Source organism: Electrophorus electricus, chromosome 21, assembly GCF_013358815.1.
Source record: "Electrophorus electricus isolate fEleEle1 chromosome 21, fEleEle1.pri, whole genome shotgun sequence".
Taxonomy (NCBI): Eukaryota; Metazoa; Chordata; class Actinopteri; order Gymnotiformes; family Gymnotidae; genus Electrophorus; species Electrophorus electricus.
This window is the reverse complement of record NC_049555.1, coordinates 2687295-2707589: the sequence shown is the minus strand read 5'-3', so window position 1 is coordinate 2707589 and position 20295 is coordinate 2687295. Positions and strand designations below refer to the sequence as shown.

Below are 20295 nucleotides of genomic sequence, written 5' to 3'. Positions count from 1 at the left end.
ATATTCCTCTATGCACTCCTGTTTTCTTTTTCCTCAGTTTGGACAGAGTACTCAACCATTTCACTGCGAGTTATACTGTGTATGACTATGTATGTGACAAATAAACCAAACTTGAAACTTGAAACTTGAAACGTAATTTAAAATAAATTGTAAAGAATGTTCCAGTTTAACAATACACTGTCTTTGATAAATAGTCCCTCACCTGAGAAACCATAAGGCATCGATGTCTCCAGAGAACTTATCAATTTCAGCTGGGTATAGTTACCCTCTGTGCATAGAAGCCTGTCCAGCCTACTTCCTCTTTGTGATGAATTGCTGGTGATTAGCAAGCATACTGAGCATTATCTCTGGACTGTTTTCTCAGTGTAGTCGACCCTGCATTTTTTTGGATTTCGCAATGTTGTTTTTTTCCGCCTGTGTTACATTGAATGTTTTCTGCCTACCTGGATATGAATTTCCCCAGTTCCAGTTTACTCTTTGGAACCTCCCTTGTGTGTTAGGTCACTCTGTACTGGTTGTGACCACTGCCAGCCTGCTGTTTATGTCTTGGATTTGCCTGTACATCAATAAACTTATCGAGAGATTTTTCTCCATCAGCATCTGTGTATTTCTCTCAGGTTATATATTTTATTAATACATTTCACTCACTCAGTTTTGGCCTGAGCCTAGAAAATAACTTAACATGACAGATAAGACATTTGCTTTAATTAATTTTATTATATGACATTAAAGTCACATAACACATCACATACTTTTATTGCTCCATTTTTATTTATGTGCTATGAGAATATTATAGCACATTTATGACAAGCTACAGAGGAAGAACTATCAGATAAAAATATCATGTCATCGGATGTAAAGTTTAGCACTCGTACAGAATCTTGATCCTCTTAACGTCGATGGTGGACAGTTCAACTCTCTGTCCAATCGCCACCAATGCATCAGGAATAGGAGTTATGGTGTCCTTTCCGTTGATGGAGAAAGCCGTGTTTCCATAGTGCATCACAGAGCTGTAGTCGTATGGTGTGTTCAGATTGTTGGTGTTCTCCTTGTTGAAATTGGACTGCATTGCTGGGTCAATGTTTTGCCAGTTGATCCTGACATAGTTGTCACGGTCGCTCCTGGTATGCTCGTGGTAGAAACCGAGTGCATGGTTCAGCTCGTGCTCGACGATTCCATGGTACACACAGCCGTTCCTGTTGAGAGAGAGCACCTGAGCACCACCTGTTTTGCCCACAGCTGAGTAACACCTGAGAGACAGAGAGAAGATTGTTCTGGTCACATAAGTCAAGCAGCTAACAATGTGTATCAAACATGAATAATGGAAGTAAAATTATTTTAAATTTTTCAAAATAATTCCCTGCTCTCACCCATCTAGGCTTTTGATGCTGATGTAGTCAGGTTCAACTGTTCTGGGAACAAAGCGAATGCAGGTTTTCTTGCGGAATGATGCCATGGCATTCTTAATTACATCCTTGTCGTAAGAAGCTGTAAAATAATTAAAGAGAACATTAATAAAGAATATCAACATAAAGGTAAAACCTGAATCAGGGGGATTTACTTACAGAAATCAGTGCTCACAACATAAGGCACCTGCACTAAACCATTGGAGGACTTCTTCCAAAAGCATTTGTTGCTGGGGCAGACCAGAGAATTCCTGGTTTCTGGCAAAAGTATGTCTCCCTCCACCAACAGTTCACTGGACCCTTTATATAATCATGGGGAAAAAGGGATTTGTTTGGCAACAACCAAAGAGTTGGAAATGCAATTTGTTAAAAAATGTTGCACCATTGTCAACATTGCCTTGGTCCAAACATACAAACACCTTCAGAGGAAGGGTTTTAAAATACAAAGATAAGAATCAGCAACTTATCTGACCGTTGTTGATGGTGATAATGCGTGATGTGATGTCCACATGCTGAGGTTCTGTGGTAGGGAGAGCCTGAGAGAGACCCAGCAGCAGGGCTAGAATGGAGAAAGAGGCTCTGGGCTCCATGTTGCTTCAGTGTGTGGAGATGATCTGGATGTGCCTTCACTGTAGCTCAGTGTCTGAATGCTTTTGTTCCTGGACTTTTATACACTTGGACACATACACTAACAGAAACCCATATACAAACAAACACAGGTGTGACTGTTATGGACTTATGTTAGGCATGAATGTCTTCTGTCTAATGTATGTCACCAAAGGGAGGACACTTGGAACATCCCCATTAGTCAAATATCTCAGGAATTGGAGTGCTAGGCTGAGTTTGTTTGGCTAATCTGCACTAATGGATGAATTGTAGATTTAGTCTTTTACCTTATACTGACCTCTGTTTGTTAGCATTTCAGTTTGATCAATACATTTTCAGATCTGTTGGAAATGTTATTTGAAGAATCATCATGTCATAGTATCTGTTGACAAATGTTGGGGTTCTAAGAAAGATCTATTACAACCAAAATTTTGTTTGTTTGCTGTTTGTTTTTCATGTGTTTGGATTTTTTTAAATCATAAGTTCAAGTATACATATAAAGTTTTAATGTGACTCAGAAAGCATAATCTTTTTCTGCAGACTTCCTGTGATATTTTCTTATAATGATTGTTGATATGTGATGATTAAATATCTGAAAGTATTCCTTTCCCAGTCTTGTCCAAGAATTCCACATACATCAAAGTCAAATTCAAAATCAAATTTATTTATGTAGAGCTTTTAAAAACAACCATTGTCACAAAGCACCTTTACAGATGTCTGAGTCCAAGCCCCCAGTTAGCAAGCCAGAAGCAACAATGCCAATTAAAACCTCCTTAAGGGCGACGGATTGACACATTGGGAGTAAGCAAGACTCAAAGGGTGCCAATCCTCTTCTGTTCAACACCAGACACCACACTGGAAACAATACAAACAGTAAAGTACAAAATATGTGATGACAATAAATCAGCAAGGGAAGTCTATTCCAGGTTCCTAGAGATCCTAGTCTTCGTTTGAGTGTAGGTGTGATTGAATCCCATCTGGCAAAGCAACATGGCAAGATTGTTCAGTGCTTTGTAGGTCATTAGAAGTATTTTATATTCAATAAGAAATTTTACTAAGAGCCAATGCAATGTAGCTAAAATTAGGAGTAATATGATCAAACGTTCTAGTTCTAGTAAGAATTATGGCTGCCGCATTTTGAATTAACTGGAGCTTGTTTATGCACTTAGTGGTACAACCAGATATTAATCTGTGAGGGAAAATGCTTAATGCTTGCTTAAAGGAGGAAGTAAGGACTATGTGACCTTTGCCCTCTCTTGACCAGTCTGCAAGACAGGCAAATAGAGAAGTGATGGAGTATGACAGTTATCGCTTAACTGTTGCTGGGCAGGGGTGCAGCAGCAGAGAGTAACAACTAGCTTTTAGCAGGAAAGAATGTTCAAGGATGGTTGAGAGTCCTGGAACCTGGAGTCACAAGATTAGCACATGAGAGAACAGCAGGGAATGGTGGGGGTATATGAACTCATGTGAGAGAGAAGTTTGAGGCTTCTCTCCCTCGATGCATAAGGGACAGAACCAATAAAGCTTGCACATCTGGCTCGAGTCCTATTGATTTCTCCTCCACAAACCCATTACAAGAGTCTAATGTGGAAGACTGGATCTTAGAAATAAAGGGAAGGTTAGAGATTTACTTGGAGTTTCACAGCTGACACAGGTCAAGGTTAACTCTCTTGATGACTCGTATGATGACTGCTAATAATGAATGATTTAGGTATGAAGCCAATGTTCAGTTAGGAGTTTATTATAATTATTAGAGGTTTGATGACTTCTGTTAGATATTCTTTAAGAAACTGTTTGGACAATGAATCTAATAAACAGCTGGAAGATTTTGAGCAATAGATCAAAGATGTTAGTTCAGGTGCTTGGATGCAGTAAAGAATTCTAATGCATTTATTGACATGACTGTTTTGGTTTCTATGTAACTGCCTGATGCTACATTATTACTCTGAATGTTATCTCTAATTGTTACATCTAATCTCTAATGTGCTTAAATGTGGTAAATGTGATGAAGTCATGTGACTACATGATGTAATCTGAGTTTTGGTGTCAGTTTTATTCCTAGTTAATTGTGCAATTGTACCAAATTAAAAGGGTTATATTTATTTCCTATAATGGTAGAGAGATAAGCTGTTCGAATGGTAACAAATACCTCTCTATAGTTAAGAAAGCCCTTGTTCCATGCAAACTGGAAGCCTACAAATTTATTGTGGTGCCATTTGCATTCTCTCTATTGAGTGTTCTGTTTTAAATTGCAAATGTTATCATTATAGCAGAGTATAATTTTTTTTACTCTAATGTTTCATTGTTACATGGAGCAACATCATTAAGTGTGCAGTCAAACGCTTATTCTAAGCATTCAGTCATTTGATCAAGTTCTGTAGGGATTGTGGGTTTCCTAGTCAGAAATGATGAATCTGGAGATCTGCAATAAAGCTGCACTAGCTGACATCATTCTGTGTCTAATGTGGTAATGAGGTGAGGTGACTGGATTGTAATTGATATGTAGTTTAAATGAAATAAGGGAATGGTCTGACATGGCATCAGACTGGGGTAAAATGACTATGTTCTCCATGTCTGTGCCATATGTCAGTCCTAAATCAAGTGTATGTCCACTGGAGCGTGTGGGTTCTCTCTTTCTAGTATAGAAATAAAGGCCAATCTCAAAGGATCTTGGGCACTCTAAAAGTGAATTTTGAAATCACCATTAATAATGGCTCTTTCTAATAATGGAATTTGATTATCGTGGAAATCAGCAAACTCACTGGTAAATTCTGAATTTGGTCCTGGTGGCCTATAAATTCCAATTAGTGTGATTGTTGAGGGTTGCAGTACTATGAGCTTCAGCAAGATATATCTTGCTTTACTTGAATTGATTTTAATAATTCAGATGTGCCTGTGCAGTCCGGAGTATTATGTCACACTTTTATGGTAGTTGCTCTATCTGTGCTGTCCCCCAGAGCTCAATTTAGGGGCCAGCACTCTTTAGACTTTATAAGCTTTCATAAGTCACAATCTTCAGTAAATATAAAATCTTATACCACCAGTATGCAAATGACACAAAATTGTATGTCCCTAGCCATGGACCCTCTGGGATCCATTGACTTGAATTTTAATTGATTAAAAGATATCAACTTCTGGATGGGTCATAATGTCCTGCAACTCATTGAGAACAAAATGGAATATATTATGATCGGGAATAGTCATGAGCGCACTGATGCTGTAATATATCTAGAGTTCCTGTCAGTTAAGGCCCAACACTATATCAAAAACCTAGGTGTCTGTCACAATTAGTCCCTCCCAGCTTCCATGTTCCATGTTTTCCCTGTCTTGTGTATTTTAGCTCCATGCCATAGTTTGATTTTCTCCGCCCCTTGTTTGATTTTCCACACCTGTCCCTTGTTTCTAGTCTTGTTAAGTTCATGTATTTAAATCCTGTGTTGCTCGCTGTGTCTTGACTGTTCATTGTTTATGTGTTTTCATTTGTTTATGTATCCCCATGCTCTGCATGTTGGTATTATGACCCTGAACTACCACAACGACTCTGATTTTGGATTTACCCATAATAAATCTCGCTCTTCTCCGCACATGCATTCGCGTCCTCACAGCTCACCGTTACAGTCACAACTGACTATGACCCAAACTTTAAATGTCAAGTTAGGAATATCTGCAGAACAGTGTCTGTCATCTTCTGTCATCTTCGTAACATAGCCAAGGTTAGGAATATCTTCACAGCAACAGATAATGCAAAACTACTGCATTCAATTGTATCTTTACATCTGGGCCACTATAATGCTCTGCTAGCAGGTTTTGCTAAGAATACGATTTCAGGCCTGCAGAAGGTTCAAAATGCAGCAGCCAGAGTACTAACATGCACAAAGATGAGAGGTCATATTATACCCATCCATAAAGAGTCGCCTTGGCTACCTGTGTTATCTAGATGTGACTTTAAAATTCTACTGCTTACTTACAAGTTTACATGGTCTTGCTCCTTTATATCTCAGCAGTAAGCTCACAAGGCAAGCATGCTCAAAGGTCCACAGATCAACTCACAAAACAAGATTATGTTGCCCACCAAGAGTTTTGAGGCTGCCTTTTGCTGACATGGTGCCAAACTCTGGAATTCTCCCCGACACATCCCGAGGGATCTTGAAGACTTAAGCACTTTCAAGAATAAAGTTAAGACTTTTCAAGGCTTTAATTGAGTTGCACTTCTTCCCCTCAAGGATGAGAGGTAACGGATATCTTCTCAGGGATGAGAGGTAACTGATATCTTCTCAAGACAATCAAAGATTGTGCTTTCTGAATCAAATTATAACTTTACATGTCTACTTGAACTGATGAAAAAAAAAATCAAACACATCAAAACAAACAGCATTCAAACGAACATTTGGTGGCAATAGATCTTTCTTAGAACCACAACATGAATAGCCTGATTGTTCATCAGAAACTATGACATGATGATTCGTCAAATATAATTTCCAATGTATTTTGAAAATGTATTGATCAAACTGAAATGCTAACAAAGGGCCCCTGCTATTTTATATATGGTATCTCTAAGTGGAATTATTCACAAGCAATTGATATACAATTATATGTCTCAGCCAAATCAGAGGACAAATATCAGCTTAATGTTATTGAGGAATGTGTAAAGGACATCAGACACTGGATGTTGAGACATTTCTCTCCCTCAACTGATTGAAAACAGAAGTGCTCCTACTAGGCTCACAGGCAGTCAGGATTATGCTCCATCATTACATTAAAAACCTTGATGGTCTCCTAATCACACCATCCTTAACGGTTAAAGATCTTGCTTTAATTATGGAGCCCAGTCTCTCCTATGAAGCTCCTATAAATAATATTTGTAGGACAGCCCTTTTGCAAGTCAGGAGCATTTCAATGTATAGGACCGTGCTATTTTTATACGATACAGAAAAGCTAGTCCATGCATTTATCACTTCCACATTAGACTCCTGTAATGTATTACTATCTGGTTGTACCACTAAGTACTAGAACTAGAAAGTTTGATCAAATTATTCCTAAGATACATTGCATTGGTTCTCAGTAAAATGTATTGACTATAAAATACTTCTAATGACCTACAAAGCACTGAACAATCTTGCCACACAGTACTTAAGTGAACTCCTGATGATCCACCACATCTGCTGAGATTGAAAGGTCTTTAATAGTAGCATGAATAAGACAATCTACCACAGGGGGCATAGCCTTTTCTGATGAAACTCCTATACTATGGACTCAAATTTCTATGAATGTTCAAGTCTCAGAGACTCAGTGTCAATATGTGAAGGTAGGCCGAAAACCTATTTGTATAGTCAGGCATTTTCTTAAATACCACTCATCCTAGGTAAAGGTATAGATCTGGGGGTTCAGGAGCACTGAGAGATATGAGAAACTGGAATGATATGATGCTGTCACTTCACTTTTTTCTTGTCATCCAGGTTTGTTGGCTGAGAGTGGTGGAGTGCTGATGTTCCAGGCAGCCTCATGCCTGTGGTTCCTTCTGGCTCTTTCCTTTTATCTGTGCTGTCATAGGTAGAACAGCCAGAGTCCATCCTTTCACGTTATAGATGCCTAATTTGCACACTTTTAGCATTTGGACATGCCTAATAATCTATACTCTCTTTCTGCCAAGGTACCTCTACTCCTGGCATCATGCTGTTGCCTAAAACCATCTCAGTTGCTATGGGTCCTCCCACCACCCCTGATGACCCTCTCCTATGGCCCACCTCCCCTCTACGCCATTCACCCACTTCCTGTGTCCCTGGGCACCCTGAACATGTTGTTGTGCCAAATGGGATTCAATCACACCTACACTCAAACCAAGACTAGGATTTCTAGGAACCTGGAATAGACTTCCCTTGCTTATTGATTTTGAATTTGACTTTGATTTATGTGGAATTCTTGGACAAGACTGGGGAAGAAATACTTTCAGATATTTAATCATCACATATCAACAATCATTAGAAGAAAATATCACAGAAAGTCTGCAGAAAAAGATTATGCTTTCTGAGTCATATTAAAACTTTATATGTATACTTGAACTGATGATTAAAAAAAATCCAAACACATGAAAAACAAACAGCAAACAAACAAAATTTTGGTTGTAATAGATCTTTCTTAGAACCCCAACATTTGTCAATAGATACTATGACATGATGATTCTTCAAATAACATTTCCAACAGATCTGAAAATGTATTGATCAAACTGAAATGCTAACAAACAGAGGTCAGTATAAGGTAAAAGACTAAATCTACAATTCATCCATTAGTGCAGATTAGCCAAACAAACTCAGCCTAGCACTCCAATTCCTGAGATATTTGACTAATGGGGATGTTCCAAGTGTCCTCCCTTTGGTGACAAACATTAGACAGAAGACATTCATGCCTAATATATGTCTATAACAGTCACACCTGTGTTTGTTTGTATATGGGTTTCTGTTAGTGTATGTGTCCAAGTGTATAAAAGTCCAGGAACAAAAGCATTCAAACACTGAGCTACAGTGAAGGCACATCCAGATCATCTGCACACACTGAAGCAAAATGGAGCCCAGAGCCTCTTTCTCCATTCTAGCCCTGCTGCTGGGTCTCTCCCAGGCTCTCCCTACCACAGAACCTCAGTATGTGGACATCACATCACGCATTATCACCATCAACAACGGTCAGATAAGTTGCTGATTCTTATCTTTGTATTTTAAAACCCTTCCTCTGAAGGTGTTTGTATGTTTGGACCAAGGCAATGTTGACAATGGTGCAACATTTTTAACAAATTGCATTTCCAACTCTTTGGTTGTTGCCAAACAAATCCTTTTTTTCCATGATTATATGAAGGGTCCAGTGAAATGCTGGTGGAGGGAGACATACTTTTGCCAGAAACCAGGAATTCTCTGGTCTGCCCCAGCAACAAATGCTTTTGGAAGAAGTCCTCCAATGGTTTAGTGCAGGTGCCTTATGTTGTGAGCACTGATTTCTGTAAGTAAATCCCCCTGATTCAGGTTTTACCTTTATGTTGATATTCTTTATTAATGTTCTCTTTAATTATTTTACAGCTTCTTTGGACATGGATGTAATTAAGAATGCCATGGCATCATTCCGCAAGAAAACCTGCATTCGCTTTGTTCCCAGAACAGTTGAACCTGACTACATCAGCATCAAAAGCCGAGATGGGTGAGAGCAGGGAATTATTTTGAAAAATTTAAAATAACTTTACTTCCCTTATTCATGTTTGATACACATTGTTAGCTGCTTGTCTTATGTGACCAGAACAATCTTCTCTCTGTCTCTCAGGTGTTACTCAGCTGTGGGCAAAACAGGTGGTGCTCAGGTGCTCTCTCTCAACAGGAACGGCTGTGTGTACCATGGAATCGTCGAGCACGAGCTGAACCATGCACTCGGTTTCTACCACGAGCATACCAGGAGCGACCGTGACAACTATGTCAGGATCAACTGGCAAAACATTGACCCAGCAATGCAGTCCAATTTCAACAAGGAGAACACCAACAATCTGAACACACCATATGACTACAGCTCTGTGATGCACTACGGAAATACGGCTTTCTCCATCAACGGAATGGACACCATAACTCCTATTCCTGATGAATGGGTGGCGATTGGACAGAGAGTTGAACTGTCCACCATTGACGTCAAGAGGATCAAGATTCTGTACGAGTGCTAAACTTTACATCCGATAACATTATATTTCTATCTGATACTTCTTCCTCTCTAGCTTGACCTAAATGTGCTATAATATTCTCATCATACGTAACCAAAAAATGTAGCAATACAATTATGTGACGTGTTACGTGATTGCAAAATATGTAGTAATGTCATAAAATAAAAATGATCAAAGTAAATGTATAATCTATCATGTTACGTCATGGTCTAGGCTCAGGCCATTACTGAATGGGTGAAATGTATTAATAACATATGTAATGTGAGAAAAATACACAATGAACTAAAACACAAGGGAGGTTCCAAAGAGTAAACAGGAACTGGGGAAGTTCATATCCAGGTAGGCAGAAAACATTCAATGTAACACAGGCGGAAAAAAACAACATTGCGAAATCCAAAAACACGCAGGGTCGACAACTCTGAGAAAACAGTCCAGAGATAATGCTCAGTATGCTTGCTAATCACCAGCAATTCATCACAGAGAGTAAATGGGCTGGACATGCTTATATGCACAGAGGGTAACTATACCCAGATGAAACTGATAAGTTCTCTGGAGACACCGATGTCTTATGGATTCGCGGGTAAGGGAATTCAGATGGAGAGTTCTTCATGATGTGAATAGCTGGGGCATTGTGGGAAGTCGAGTCTTTAGCAGCAGGCCCGATGCCCATGACATACATGGATAAATGGGATCTCACTCTGAGAACTTTAATAATAATAATAATTTAATAAAAGGTGTATCTCAGCAACTAAGATCATACCTGCATCAGAACCAGATACATTAAATCTTTCAATCAGGAATTATGCTTCATCATACCAAGGAGACAATGCTGATTAAAGTTTTTAATGACCTGTTGTTGGGTTTAGACCATCGTTATGTCTCTTTGCTGATACTGCTTGATCTCCGTGCATCATTTGACACCACAGTTCACAACATTTTACTAGACAGACTAAAAAATATTCTCGGAATTACCAGTGTGTGAACATAAATTGTGACATTTCAGCATACACAAAAGCTATATTTGGTGTGGGGGATGGGTTCTAGGGCCCCTGCTATTTTATATATGGTATCTCTGAGTGGAATTATTCACAAGCAATGTGCTATTATGCACAATTATATGTCTCAGCCAAATCAGAGGACAAATATCAGCTTAATGTTATTGAGGAATGTGTAAAGGACATCAGACACTGGATGTTGAGACATTTCTCTCCCGCAACTGACTGAAAACAGAAGTGCTCCTACTAGGCTCACAGGCAGTCAGGATTATGCTCCATCATTACATTAAAAACCTTGATGGTCTCCTAATCACACCATCCTTAACGGTTAAAGATCTTGCTTTAATTTTGGAGCCCTTCTCTCCTATGAAGCTCATGTAAATAATATTTGTAGGACAGCCCTTTTGCAAGTCAGGAACATTTCAAAGTATAGGACCGTGCTATTTTTATACGATACAGAAAAGCTAGTCCATGCATTTATCACTTCCACATTAGACTCCTGTAATGTATTACTATCTGGTTGTACCACTAAGTACATAAAGAAGCTCCAGTTAGTTCAAAATGCAGCAGCCAGAGTTCTTACTAGAACTAGAAAGTTTGATCAAATTATTCCTAAGATACATTGCATTGCTTCTCAGTAAAATGTATTGACTATAAAATACTTCTAATGACCTACAAAGCACTGAACAATCTTGCCACACAGTACTTAAGTGAACTCCTGATGATCCACCACATCTGCTGAGATTGAAAGGTCTTTAATAGTACCATGAATAAGACAATCTACCACAGGGGACATAGCCTTTTCTGATGAAACTCCTATACTATGGCCTCAAATTTCTATGAATGTTCAAGTCTCAGAGACTCAGTGTCAATATGTGAAGGTAGGCCGAAAACCTATTTGTATAGTCAGGCATTTTCTTAAATATCACTCATCCTAGGTAAAGGTGTAGATCCGGGGGTTCAGGAGCACTGAGAGTTATGAGAAACTGGAATGTTATGATGCTGTCACTTCACTTTTTTCTTGTCATCCAGGTTTGTTGGCTGAGAGCGGTGGAGTGCTGATGTTCCAGGCAGCCTCATGCCTGTGGTTCCTTCTGGCTCTTTCCTTTTATCTGTGCTGTCATAGGTAGAACAGCCGGAGTCCATCCTTTCACGTTATAGTTGCCTAATTTGCACACTTTTAGCATTTGGACATGCCTAATAATCTATACTCTCTTTCTGCCAAGGTACCTCTACTCCTGGCATCATGCTGCTGCCTAAAACCATCTCAGTTGCTATGGGTCCTCCCACCACCCCCTGATGACCCTCTCCTATGGCCCACCTCCCCTCTACGCCATTCACCCACTTCCTGTGTCTCTGGGCACCCTGAACATGTTGTTGTGCCAAATGGGATTCAATCACACCTACACTCAAACCAAGACTAGGATTTCTAGGAACCTGGAATAGACTTCCCTTGCTTATTGATTTTGAATTTGACTTTGATTTATTTGGAATTCTTGGACAAGACTGGGGAAGAAATACTTTCAGATATTTACTCATCACATATCAACAATCATTATAAGAAAATATCACAGAAAGTCTGCAGAAAAAGATTATGCTTTCTGAGTCACATTAAAACTTTATATATATATATACTTGAACTGATGATTAAAAAAAATCCAAACACATGAAAAACAAACAGCAAACAAACTCAATTTTGGTTGTAATAGATCTTTCTTAGAACCCCAACATTTGTCAACAGATACTATGACATGATGATTCTTCAAATAACATTTCCAACAGATCTGAAAATGTATTGATCAAACTGAAATGCTAACAAACAGAGGTCAGTATAAGGTAAAAGACTAAATCTACAATTCATCCATTAGTGCAGATTAGCCAAACAAACTCAGCCTAGCACTCCAATTCCTGAGATATTTGACTAATGGGGATGTTCCAAGTGTCCTCCCTTTGGTGACATACATTAGACAGAAGACATTAATGCCTAACATAAGTCCATAACAGTCACACCTGTGTTTGTTTGTATATGGGTTTCTGTTAGTGTGTGTCCAAGTGTATAAAAGTCCAGGAACGACAGCATTCAGACACTGAGCTACAGTGAAGGCACATCCAGATCATCTCCACACACTGAAGCAAAATGGAGCCCAGAGCCTCTTTCTCCATTCTAGCCCTGCTGCTGGGTCTCTCTCAGGCTCTCCCTACCACAGAACCTCAGCATGTGGACATCATATCACGCATTATCACCATCAACAATGGTCAGATAAGTTGCTGATTCTTATCTTTGTATTTTAAAACCCTTCCTCTGAAGGTGTTTGTATGTTTGGACCAAGGCAATGTTGACAATGGTGCAACATTTTTAATAAATTGCATTTCCAACTCTTTGGTTGTTGCCAAACAAATCCTTTTTTTCCATGATTATATGAAGGGTCCAGTGAAATGCTGGTGGAGGGAGACATACTTTTGCCAGAAACCAGGAATTCTTTGGTCTGCCCCAGCAACAAATGCTTTTGGAAGAAGTCCTCCAATGGTTTAGTGCAGGTGCCTTATGTTGTGAGCACTGATTTCTGTAAGTAAATCCCCCTGATTCAGGTTTTACCTTTATGTTGATATTCTTTATTAATGTTCTCTTTAATTATTTTACAGCTTCTTTGGACATGGATGTCATTACCAATGCCATGGCATCATTCCGCAAGAAAACCTGCATTCGCTTTGTTCCCAGAACAGTTGAACCTGACTACATCAGCATCAAAAGCCTAGATGGGTGAGAGCAGGGAATTATTTTGAAAAATTTAAAATAATTTTACTTCCATTATTCCTGTTTGATACACATTATCAACTGTTTGACTTCTGTGACCAGAACAATCTTCTCTCTGTCTCTCAGGTGTTACTCAGCTGTGGGCAAAACAGGTGGTGCTCAGGTGCTCTCTCTCAACAGGAACGGCTGTGTGTACCATGGAATCGTCGAGCACGAGCTCAACCATGCACTCGGTTTCTACCACGAGCATACCAGGAGCGACCGTGACAACTATGTCATAATAAACTGGCAAAACATTGACCCAGCAATGCAGTCCAATTTCAACAAGGAGAACACCAACAATCTGAACACACCATATGACTACAGCTCTGTGATGCACTACGGAAATACGGCTTTCTCCATCAACGGAATGGACACCATAACTCCTATTCCTGATGAATGGGTGGCGATTGGACAGAGAGTTGAACTGTCCACCATTGACGTCAAGAGGATCAAGATTCTGTACGAGTGCTAAACTTTACATCCGATAACATTATATTCCTATCTGATACTTCTTCCTCTCTAGCTTGACCTAAATGTGCTATAATATTCTCATCATACGTAACCAAAAAATGTAGCAATACAATTATGTGACGTGTTACGTGATTGCAAAATATGTAGTAATGTCATAAAATAAAAATGATCAAAGTAAATGTATCATCTATCATGTTACGTCATGGTCTAGGCTCAGGCCATTACTGAATGGGTGAAATGTATTAATAACATATGTAATGTGAGAAAAATACACAATGAACTAAAACAAAAGGGAGGTTCCAAAGAGTAAACAGGAACTGGGGAAGTTCATATCCAGGTAGGCAGAAAACATTCAATGTAACACAGGCGGAAAAAAACAACATTGCGAAATCCAAAAATACGCAGGGTCGACTACTCTGAGAAAACAGTCCAGAGATAATGCTCAATATGCTTGCTAATCACCAGCAATTCATCACAAAGAGTAAATGGGCTGGACATGCTTATATGCACAGAGGGTAACTAGACCCAGTTGAAATTGATAAGTTCTCTGGAGACACCGATGTCTTATGGATTCTCGGGTAAAGGAATTCAGATGGAGAGTTCTTCATGATGTGAATAGCTGGGGCATTGTGGGAAGTCGAGTCTTTAGCAGCAGGCCCGATGCCCATGACATACATGGATAAATGGGATCTCACTCTGAGAACTTTAATAATAATAATAATAATAATAATAATAATAATAATTTAATAAAAGGTGTATCTCAGCAACTAAGATCATACCTGCATCAGAACCAGATACATTAAATCTTTCAATCAGGAATTATGCTTCATCATGCCAAGGAGACAATGCTGATTAAAGTTTTTAATGATCTGTTGTTGGGTTTAGACCATCGTTATGTCTCTTTGCTGATACTGCTTGATCTCCGTGCATCATTTGACACCACAGGTCACAACATTTTACTAGATAGACTAAAAAATGTTCTCGGAATTACCAGTGTGTGAACATAAATTGTGACATTTCAGCATACACAAAAGATAGATTTGGTGTGGGGGATGGGTTCTAGGGCCCCTGCTATTTTATATATGGTATCTCTGAGTGGAATTATTCACAAGCAATGTGCTATTATGCACAATTATATGTCTCAGCCAAATCAGAGGACAAATATCAGCTTAATGTTATTGAGGAATGTGTAAAGGACATCAGACACTGGATGTTGAGACATTTCTCTCCCGCAACTGACTGAAAACAGAAGTGCTCCTACTAGGCTCACAGGCAGTCAGGATTATGCTCCATCATTACATTAAAAACCTTGATGGTCTCCTAATCACACCATCCTTAACGGTTAAAGATCTTGCTTTAATTTTGGAGCCCTTCTCTCCTATGAAGCTCATGTAAATAATATTTGTAGGACAGCCCTTTTGCAAGTCAGGAACATTTCAAAGTATAGGACCGTGCTATTTTTATACGATACAGAAAAGCTAGTCCATGCATTTATCACTTCCACATTAGACTCCTGTAATGTATTACTATCTGGTTGTACCACTAAGTACATAAAGAAGCTCCAGTTAGTTCAAAATGCAGCAGCCAGAGTTCTTACTAGAACTAGAAAGTTTGATCAAATTATTCCTAAGATACATTGCATTGCTTCTCAGTAAAATGTATTGACTTGACTATAAAATACTTCTAATGACCTACAAAGCACTGAACAATCTTGCCACACAGTACTTAAGTGAACTCCTGATGATCCACCACATCTGCTGAGATTGAAAGGTCTTTAATAGTACCATGAATAAGACAATCTACCACAGGGGACATAGCCTTTTCTGATGAAACTCCTATACTATGGCCTCAAATTTCTATGAATGTTCAAGTCTCAGAGACTCAGTGTCAATATGTGACGGTAGGCCGAAAACCTATTTGTATAGTCAGGCATTTTCTTAAATATCACTCATCCTAGGTAAAGGTGTAGATCCGGGGGTTCAGGAGCACTGAGAGTTATGAGAAACTGGAATGTTATGATGCTGTCACTTCACTTTTTTCTTGTCATCCAGGTTTGTTGGCTGAGAGCGGTGGAGTGCTGATGTTCCAGGCAGCCTCATGCCTGTGGTTCCTTCTGGCTCTTTCCTTTTATCTGTGCTGTCATAGGTAGAACAGCCGGAGTCCATCCTTTCACGTTATAGTTGCCTAATTTGCACACTTTTAGCATTTGGACATGCCTAATAATCTATACTCTCTTTCTGCCAAGGTACCTCTACTCCTGGCATCATGCTGCTGCCTAAAACCATCTCAGTTGCTATGGGTCCTCCCACCACCCCCTGATGACCCTCTCCTATGGCCCACCTCCCCTCTACGCCATTCACCCACTTCCTGTGTCTCTGGGCACCCTGAACATGTTGTTGTGCCAAATGGGATTCAATCACACCTACACTCAAACCAAGACTAGGATTTCTAGGAACCTGGAATAGACTTCCCTTGCTTATTGATTTTGAATTTGACTTTGATTTATTTGGAATTCTTGGACAAGACTGGGGAAGAAATACTTTCAGATATTTACTCATCACATATCAACAATCATTATAAGAAAATATCACAGAAAGTCTGCAGAAAAAGATTATGCTTTCTGAGTCACATTAAAACTTTATATATATATATACTTGAACTGATGATTAAAAAAAATCCAAACACATGAAAAACAAACAGCAAACAAACTCAATTTTGGTTGTAATAGATCTTTCTTAGAACCCCAACATTTGTCAACAGATACTATGACATGATGATTCTTCAAATAACATTTCCAACAGATCTGAAAATGTATTGATCAAACTGAAATGCTAACAAACAGAGGTCAGTATAAGGTAAAAGACTAAATCTACAATTCATCCATTAGTGCAGATTAGCCAAACAAACTCAGCCTAGCACTCCAATTCCTGAGATATTTGACTAATGGGGATGTTCCAAGTGTCCTCCCTTTGGTGACATACATTAGACAGAAGACATTAATGCCTAACATAAGTCCATAACAGTCACACCTGTGTTTGTTTGTATATGGGTTTCTGTTAGTGTGTGTCCAAGTGTATAAAAGTCCAGGAACGACAGCATTCAGACACTGAGCTACAGTGAAGGCACATCCAGATCATCTCCACACACTGAAGCAAAATGGAGCCCAGAGCCTCTTTCTCCATTCTAGCCCTGCTGCTGGGTCTCTCTCAGGCTCTCCCTACCACAGAACCTCAGCATGTGGACATCATATCACGCATTATCACCATCAACAATGGTCAGATAAGTTGCTGATTCTTATCTTTGTATTTTAAAACCCTTCCTCTGAAGGTGTTTGTATGTTTGGACCAAGGCAATGTTGACAATGGTGCAACATTTTTAATAAATTGCATTTCCAACTCTTTGGTTGTTGCCAAACAAATCCTTTTTTTCCATGATTATATGAAGGGTCCAGTGAAATGCTGGTGGAGGGAGACATACTTTTGCCAGAAACCAGGAATTCTTTGGTCTGCCCCAGCAACAAATGCTTTTGGAAGAAGTCCTCCAATGGTTTAGTGCAGGTGCCTTATGTTGTGAGCACTGATTTCTGTAAGTAAATCCCCCTGATTCAGGTTTTACCTTTATGTTGATATTCTTTATTAATGTTCTCTTTAATTATTTTACAGCTTCTTTGGACATGGATGTCATTACCAATGCCATGGCATCATTCCGCAAGAAAACCTGCATTCGCTTTGTTCCCAGAACAGTTGAACCTGACTACATCAGCATCAAAAGCCTAGATGGGTGAGAGCAGGGAATTATTTTGAAAAATTTAAAATAATTTTACTTCCATTATTCCTGTTTGATACACATTATCAACTGTTTGACTTCTGTGACCAGAACAATCTTCTCTCTGTCTCTCAGGTGTTACTCAGCTGTGGGCAAAACAGGTGGTGCTCAGGTGCTCTCTCTCAACAGGAACGGCTGTGTGTACCATGGAATCGTCGAGCACGAGCTCAACCATGCACTCGGTTTCTACCACGAGCATACCAGGAGCGACCGTGACAACTATGTCATAATAAACTGGCAAAACATTGACCCAGCAATGCAGTCCAATTTCAACAAGGAGAACACCAACAATCTGAACACACCATATGACTACAGCTCTGTGATGCACTACGGAAATACGGCTTTCTCCATCAACGGAATGGACACCATAACTCCTATTCCTGATGAATGGGTGGCGATTGGACAGAGAGTTGAACTGTCCACCATTGACGTCAAGAGGATCAAGATTCTGTACGAGTGCTAAACTTTACATCCGATAACATTATATTCCTATCTGATACTTCTTCCTCTCTAGCTTGACCTAAATGTGCTATAATATTCTCATCATACGTAACCAAAAAATGTAGCAATACAATTATGTGACGTGTTACGTGATTGCAAAATATGTAGTAATGTCATAAAATAAAAATGATCAAAGTAAATGTATCATCTATCATGTTACGTCATGGTCTAGGTTCAGGCCATTACTGAATGGGTGAAATGTATTAATAACATATGTAATGTGAGAAAAATACACAATGAACTAAAACAAAAGGGAGGTTCCAAAGAGTAAACAGGAACTGGGGAAGTTCATATCCAGGTAGGCAGAAAACATTCAATGTAACACAGGCGGAAAAAAACAACATTGCGAAATCCAAAAATACGCAGGGTCGACTACTCTGAGAAAACAATCCAGAGATAATGCTCAATATGCTTGCTAATCACCAGCAATTCATCACAAAGAGTAAATGGGCTGGACATGCTTATATGCACAGAGGGTAACTATACCCAGATGAAATTGATAAGTTCTCTGGAGACACCGATGTCTTATGGATTCTCGGGTAAAGGAATTCAGATGGAGAGTTCTTCATGATGTGAATAGCTGGGGCATTGTGGGAAGTCGAGTCTTTAGCAGCAGGCCCGATGCCCATGACATACATGGATAAATGGGATCTCACTCTGAGAACTTTAATAATAATAATAATAATAATTTAATAAAAGGTGTATCTCAGCAACTAAGATCATACCTGCATCAGAACCAGATACATTAAATCTTTCAATCAGGAATTATGCTTCATCATGCCAAGGAGACAATGCTGATTAAAGTTTTTAATGACCTGTTGTTGGGTTTAGACCATCGTTATGTCTCTTTGCTGATACTGCTTGATCTCCGTGCATCATTTGACACCACAGGTCACAACATTTTACTAGATAGACTAAAAAATGTTCTCGGAATTACCAGTGTGTGAACATAAATTGTGACATTTCAGCATACACAAAAGATAGATTTGGTGTGGGGGATGGGTTCTAGGGCCCCTGCTATTTTATATATGGTATCTCTAAGTGGAATTATTCACAAGCAATGTGCTATTATGCACAATTATATGTCTCAGCCAAATCAAAGGACAAATATCAGCTTAATGTTATTGAGGAATTGTAAAGGACATCAGACACTGGATGTTGAGACATTTCTCTCCCGCAACTGACTGAAAACAGAAGTGCTCCTACTAGGCTCACAGGCAGTCAGGATTATGCTCCATCATTACATTAAAAACCTTGATGGTCTCCTAATCACACCATCTTTAACGGTTAAAGATCTTGCTTTAATTATGGAGCCCTTCTCTCCTATGAAGCTCATGTAAATAATATTTGTAGGACAGCCCTTTTGCAAGTCAGGAGCATTTCAAAGTATAGGACCGTGCTATTTTTATACGATACAGAAAAGCTAGTCCATGCATTTATCACTTCCACATTAGACTCCTGTAATGTATTACTATCTGGTTGTACCACTAAGTACATAAAGAAGCTCCAGTTAGTTCAAAATGCAGCAGCCAGAGTTCTTACTAGAACTAGAAAGTTTGATCAAATTATTCCTAAGATACATTGCATTGCTTCTCAGCAAAATGTATTGACTATAAAATACTTCTAATGACCTACAAAGCACTGAACAATCTTGCCACACAGTACTTAAGTGAACTCCTGATGATCCACCACATCTGCTGAGATTGAAAGGTCTTTAATAGTACCATGAATAAGACAATCTACCACAGGGGACATAGCCTTTTCTGATGAAACTCCTATACTATGGCCTCAAATTTCTATGAATGTTCAAGTCTCAGAGACTCAGTGTCAATATGTGAAGGTAGGCCGAAAACCTATTTGTATAGTCAGGCATTTTCTTAAATATCACTCATCCTAGGTAAAGGTGTAGATCCAGGGGTTCAGGAGCACTGAGAGTTATGAGAAACTGGAATGTTATGATGCTGTCACTTCACTTTTTTCTTGTCATCCAGGTTTGTTGGCTGAGAG

General features: G+C 39.1%; 4 protein-coding genes across 6 annotated transcripts in view; 3 read left to right on the top strand and 1 right to left on the bottom strand.

Moving 5' to 3' along the window:
* LOC113568117 (high choriolytic enzyme 1-like) overlaps positions 1-14122 on the top strand; it is a 30565-nt gene extending 16443 nt beyond the window's left edge. The window contains exons 2-7 of one of the 2 annotated variants that reach the window (XM_035520893.1): positions 11727-11820; positions 11921-12519; positions 12736-12949; positions 13120-13260; positions 13338-13455; positions 13576-14122. In XM_035520893.1, the coding sequence (XP_035376786.1) occupies positions 12832-12949; positions 13120-13260; positions 13338-13455; positions 13576-13963 (765 nt within the window). In that variant the 5' untranslated portion in view covers positions 11727-11820; positions 11921-12519; positions 12736-12831 and the 3' untranslated portion in view covers positions 13964-14122. Of the gene's footprint in view, positions 1-11726; positions 11821-11920; positions 12950-13119; positions 13261-13337; positions 13456-13575 lie in introns of both variants that reach the window. The other variant, XM_035520892.1, reaches the window with a different exon arrangement.
* LOC118240446 (high choriolytic enzyme 1-like) lies at positions 620-1996 on the bottom strand. The gene is made up of 4 exons (XM_035520894.1): positions 1879-1996; positions 1566-1706; positions 1371-1488; positions 620-1250 (listed from the first exon to the last, which is right to left on the bottom strand). Exons 1-4 carry the CDS (start codon positions 1994-1996, stop codon positions 863-865), a joined length of 765 nt encoding a protein of 254 aa, XP_035376787.1. The 3' UTR covers positions 620-862.
* Positions 7517-9861, top strand: LOC113568115 (high choriolytic enzyme 1). Its single transcript, XM_035520891.1, has 5 exons — positions 7517-7562; positions 7663-8688; positions 8859-8999; positions 9077-9194; positions 9315-9861. The coding sequence occupies exons 2-5, from the start codon at positions 8571-8573 to the stop codon at positions 9700-9702; spliced, it is 765 nt and encodes a 254-aa protein (XP_035376784.1). The 5' UTR covers positions 7517-7562; positions 7663-8570; the 3' UTR covers positions 9703-9861.
* A 1896-nt stretch (positions 14123-16018) lies between the features above and the next one.
* LOC118240413 (high choriolytic enzyme 1-like) lies at positions 16019-18409 on the top strand. Of its 2 annotated transcripts, XM_035520693.1 has the most exons (6): positions 16019-16107; positions 16208-16806; positions 17023-17236; positions 17407-17547; positions 17625-17742; positions 17863-18409. In XM_035520693.1, exons 3-6 carry the CDS (start codon positions 17119-17121, stop codon positions 18248-18250), a joined length of 765 nt encoding a protein of 254 aa, XP_035376586.1. In that variant the 5' UTR covers positions 16019-16107; positions 16208-16806; positions 17023-17118; the 3' UTR covers positions 18251-18409. The 2 variants fall into 2 exon arrangements, with proteins under 2 accessions (XP_035376586.1, XP_035376585.1); XM_035520692.1 differs by having other exon boundaries at positions 16208-17236.
* Positions 18410-20295: the final 1886 nt, after the last annotated feature.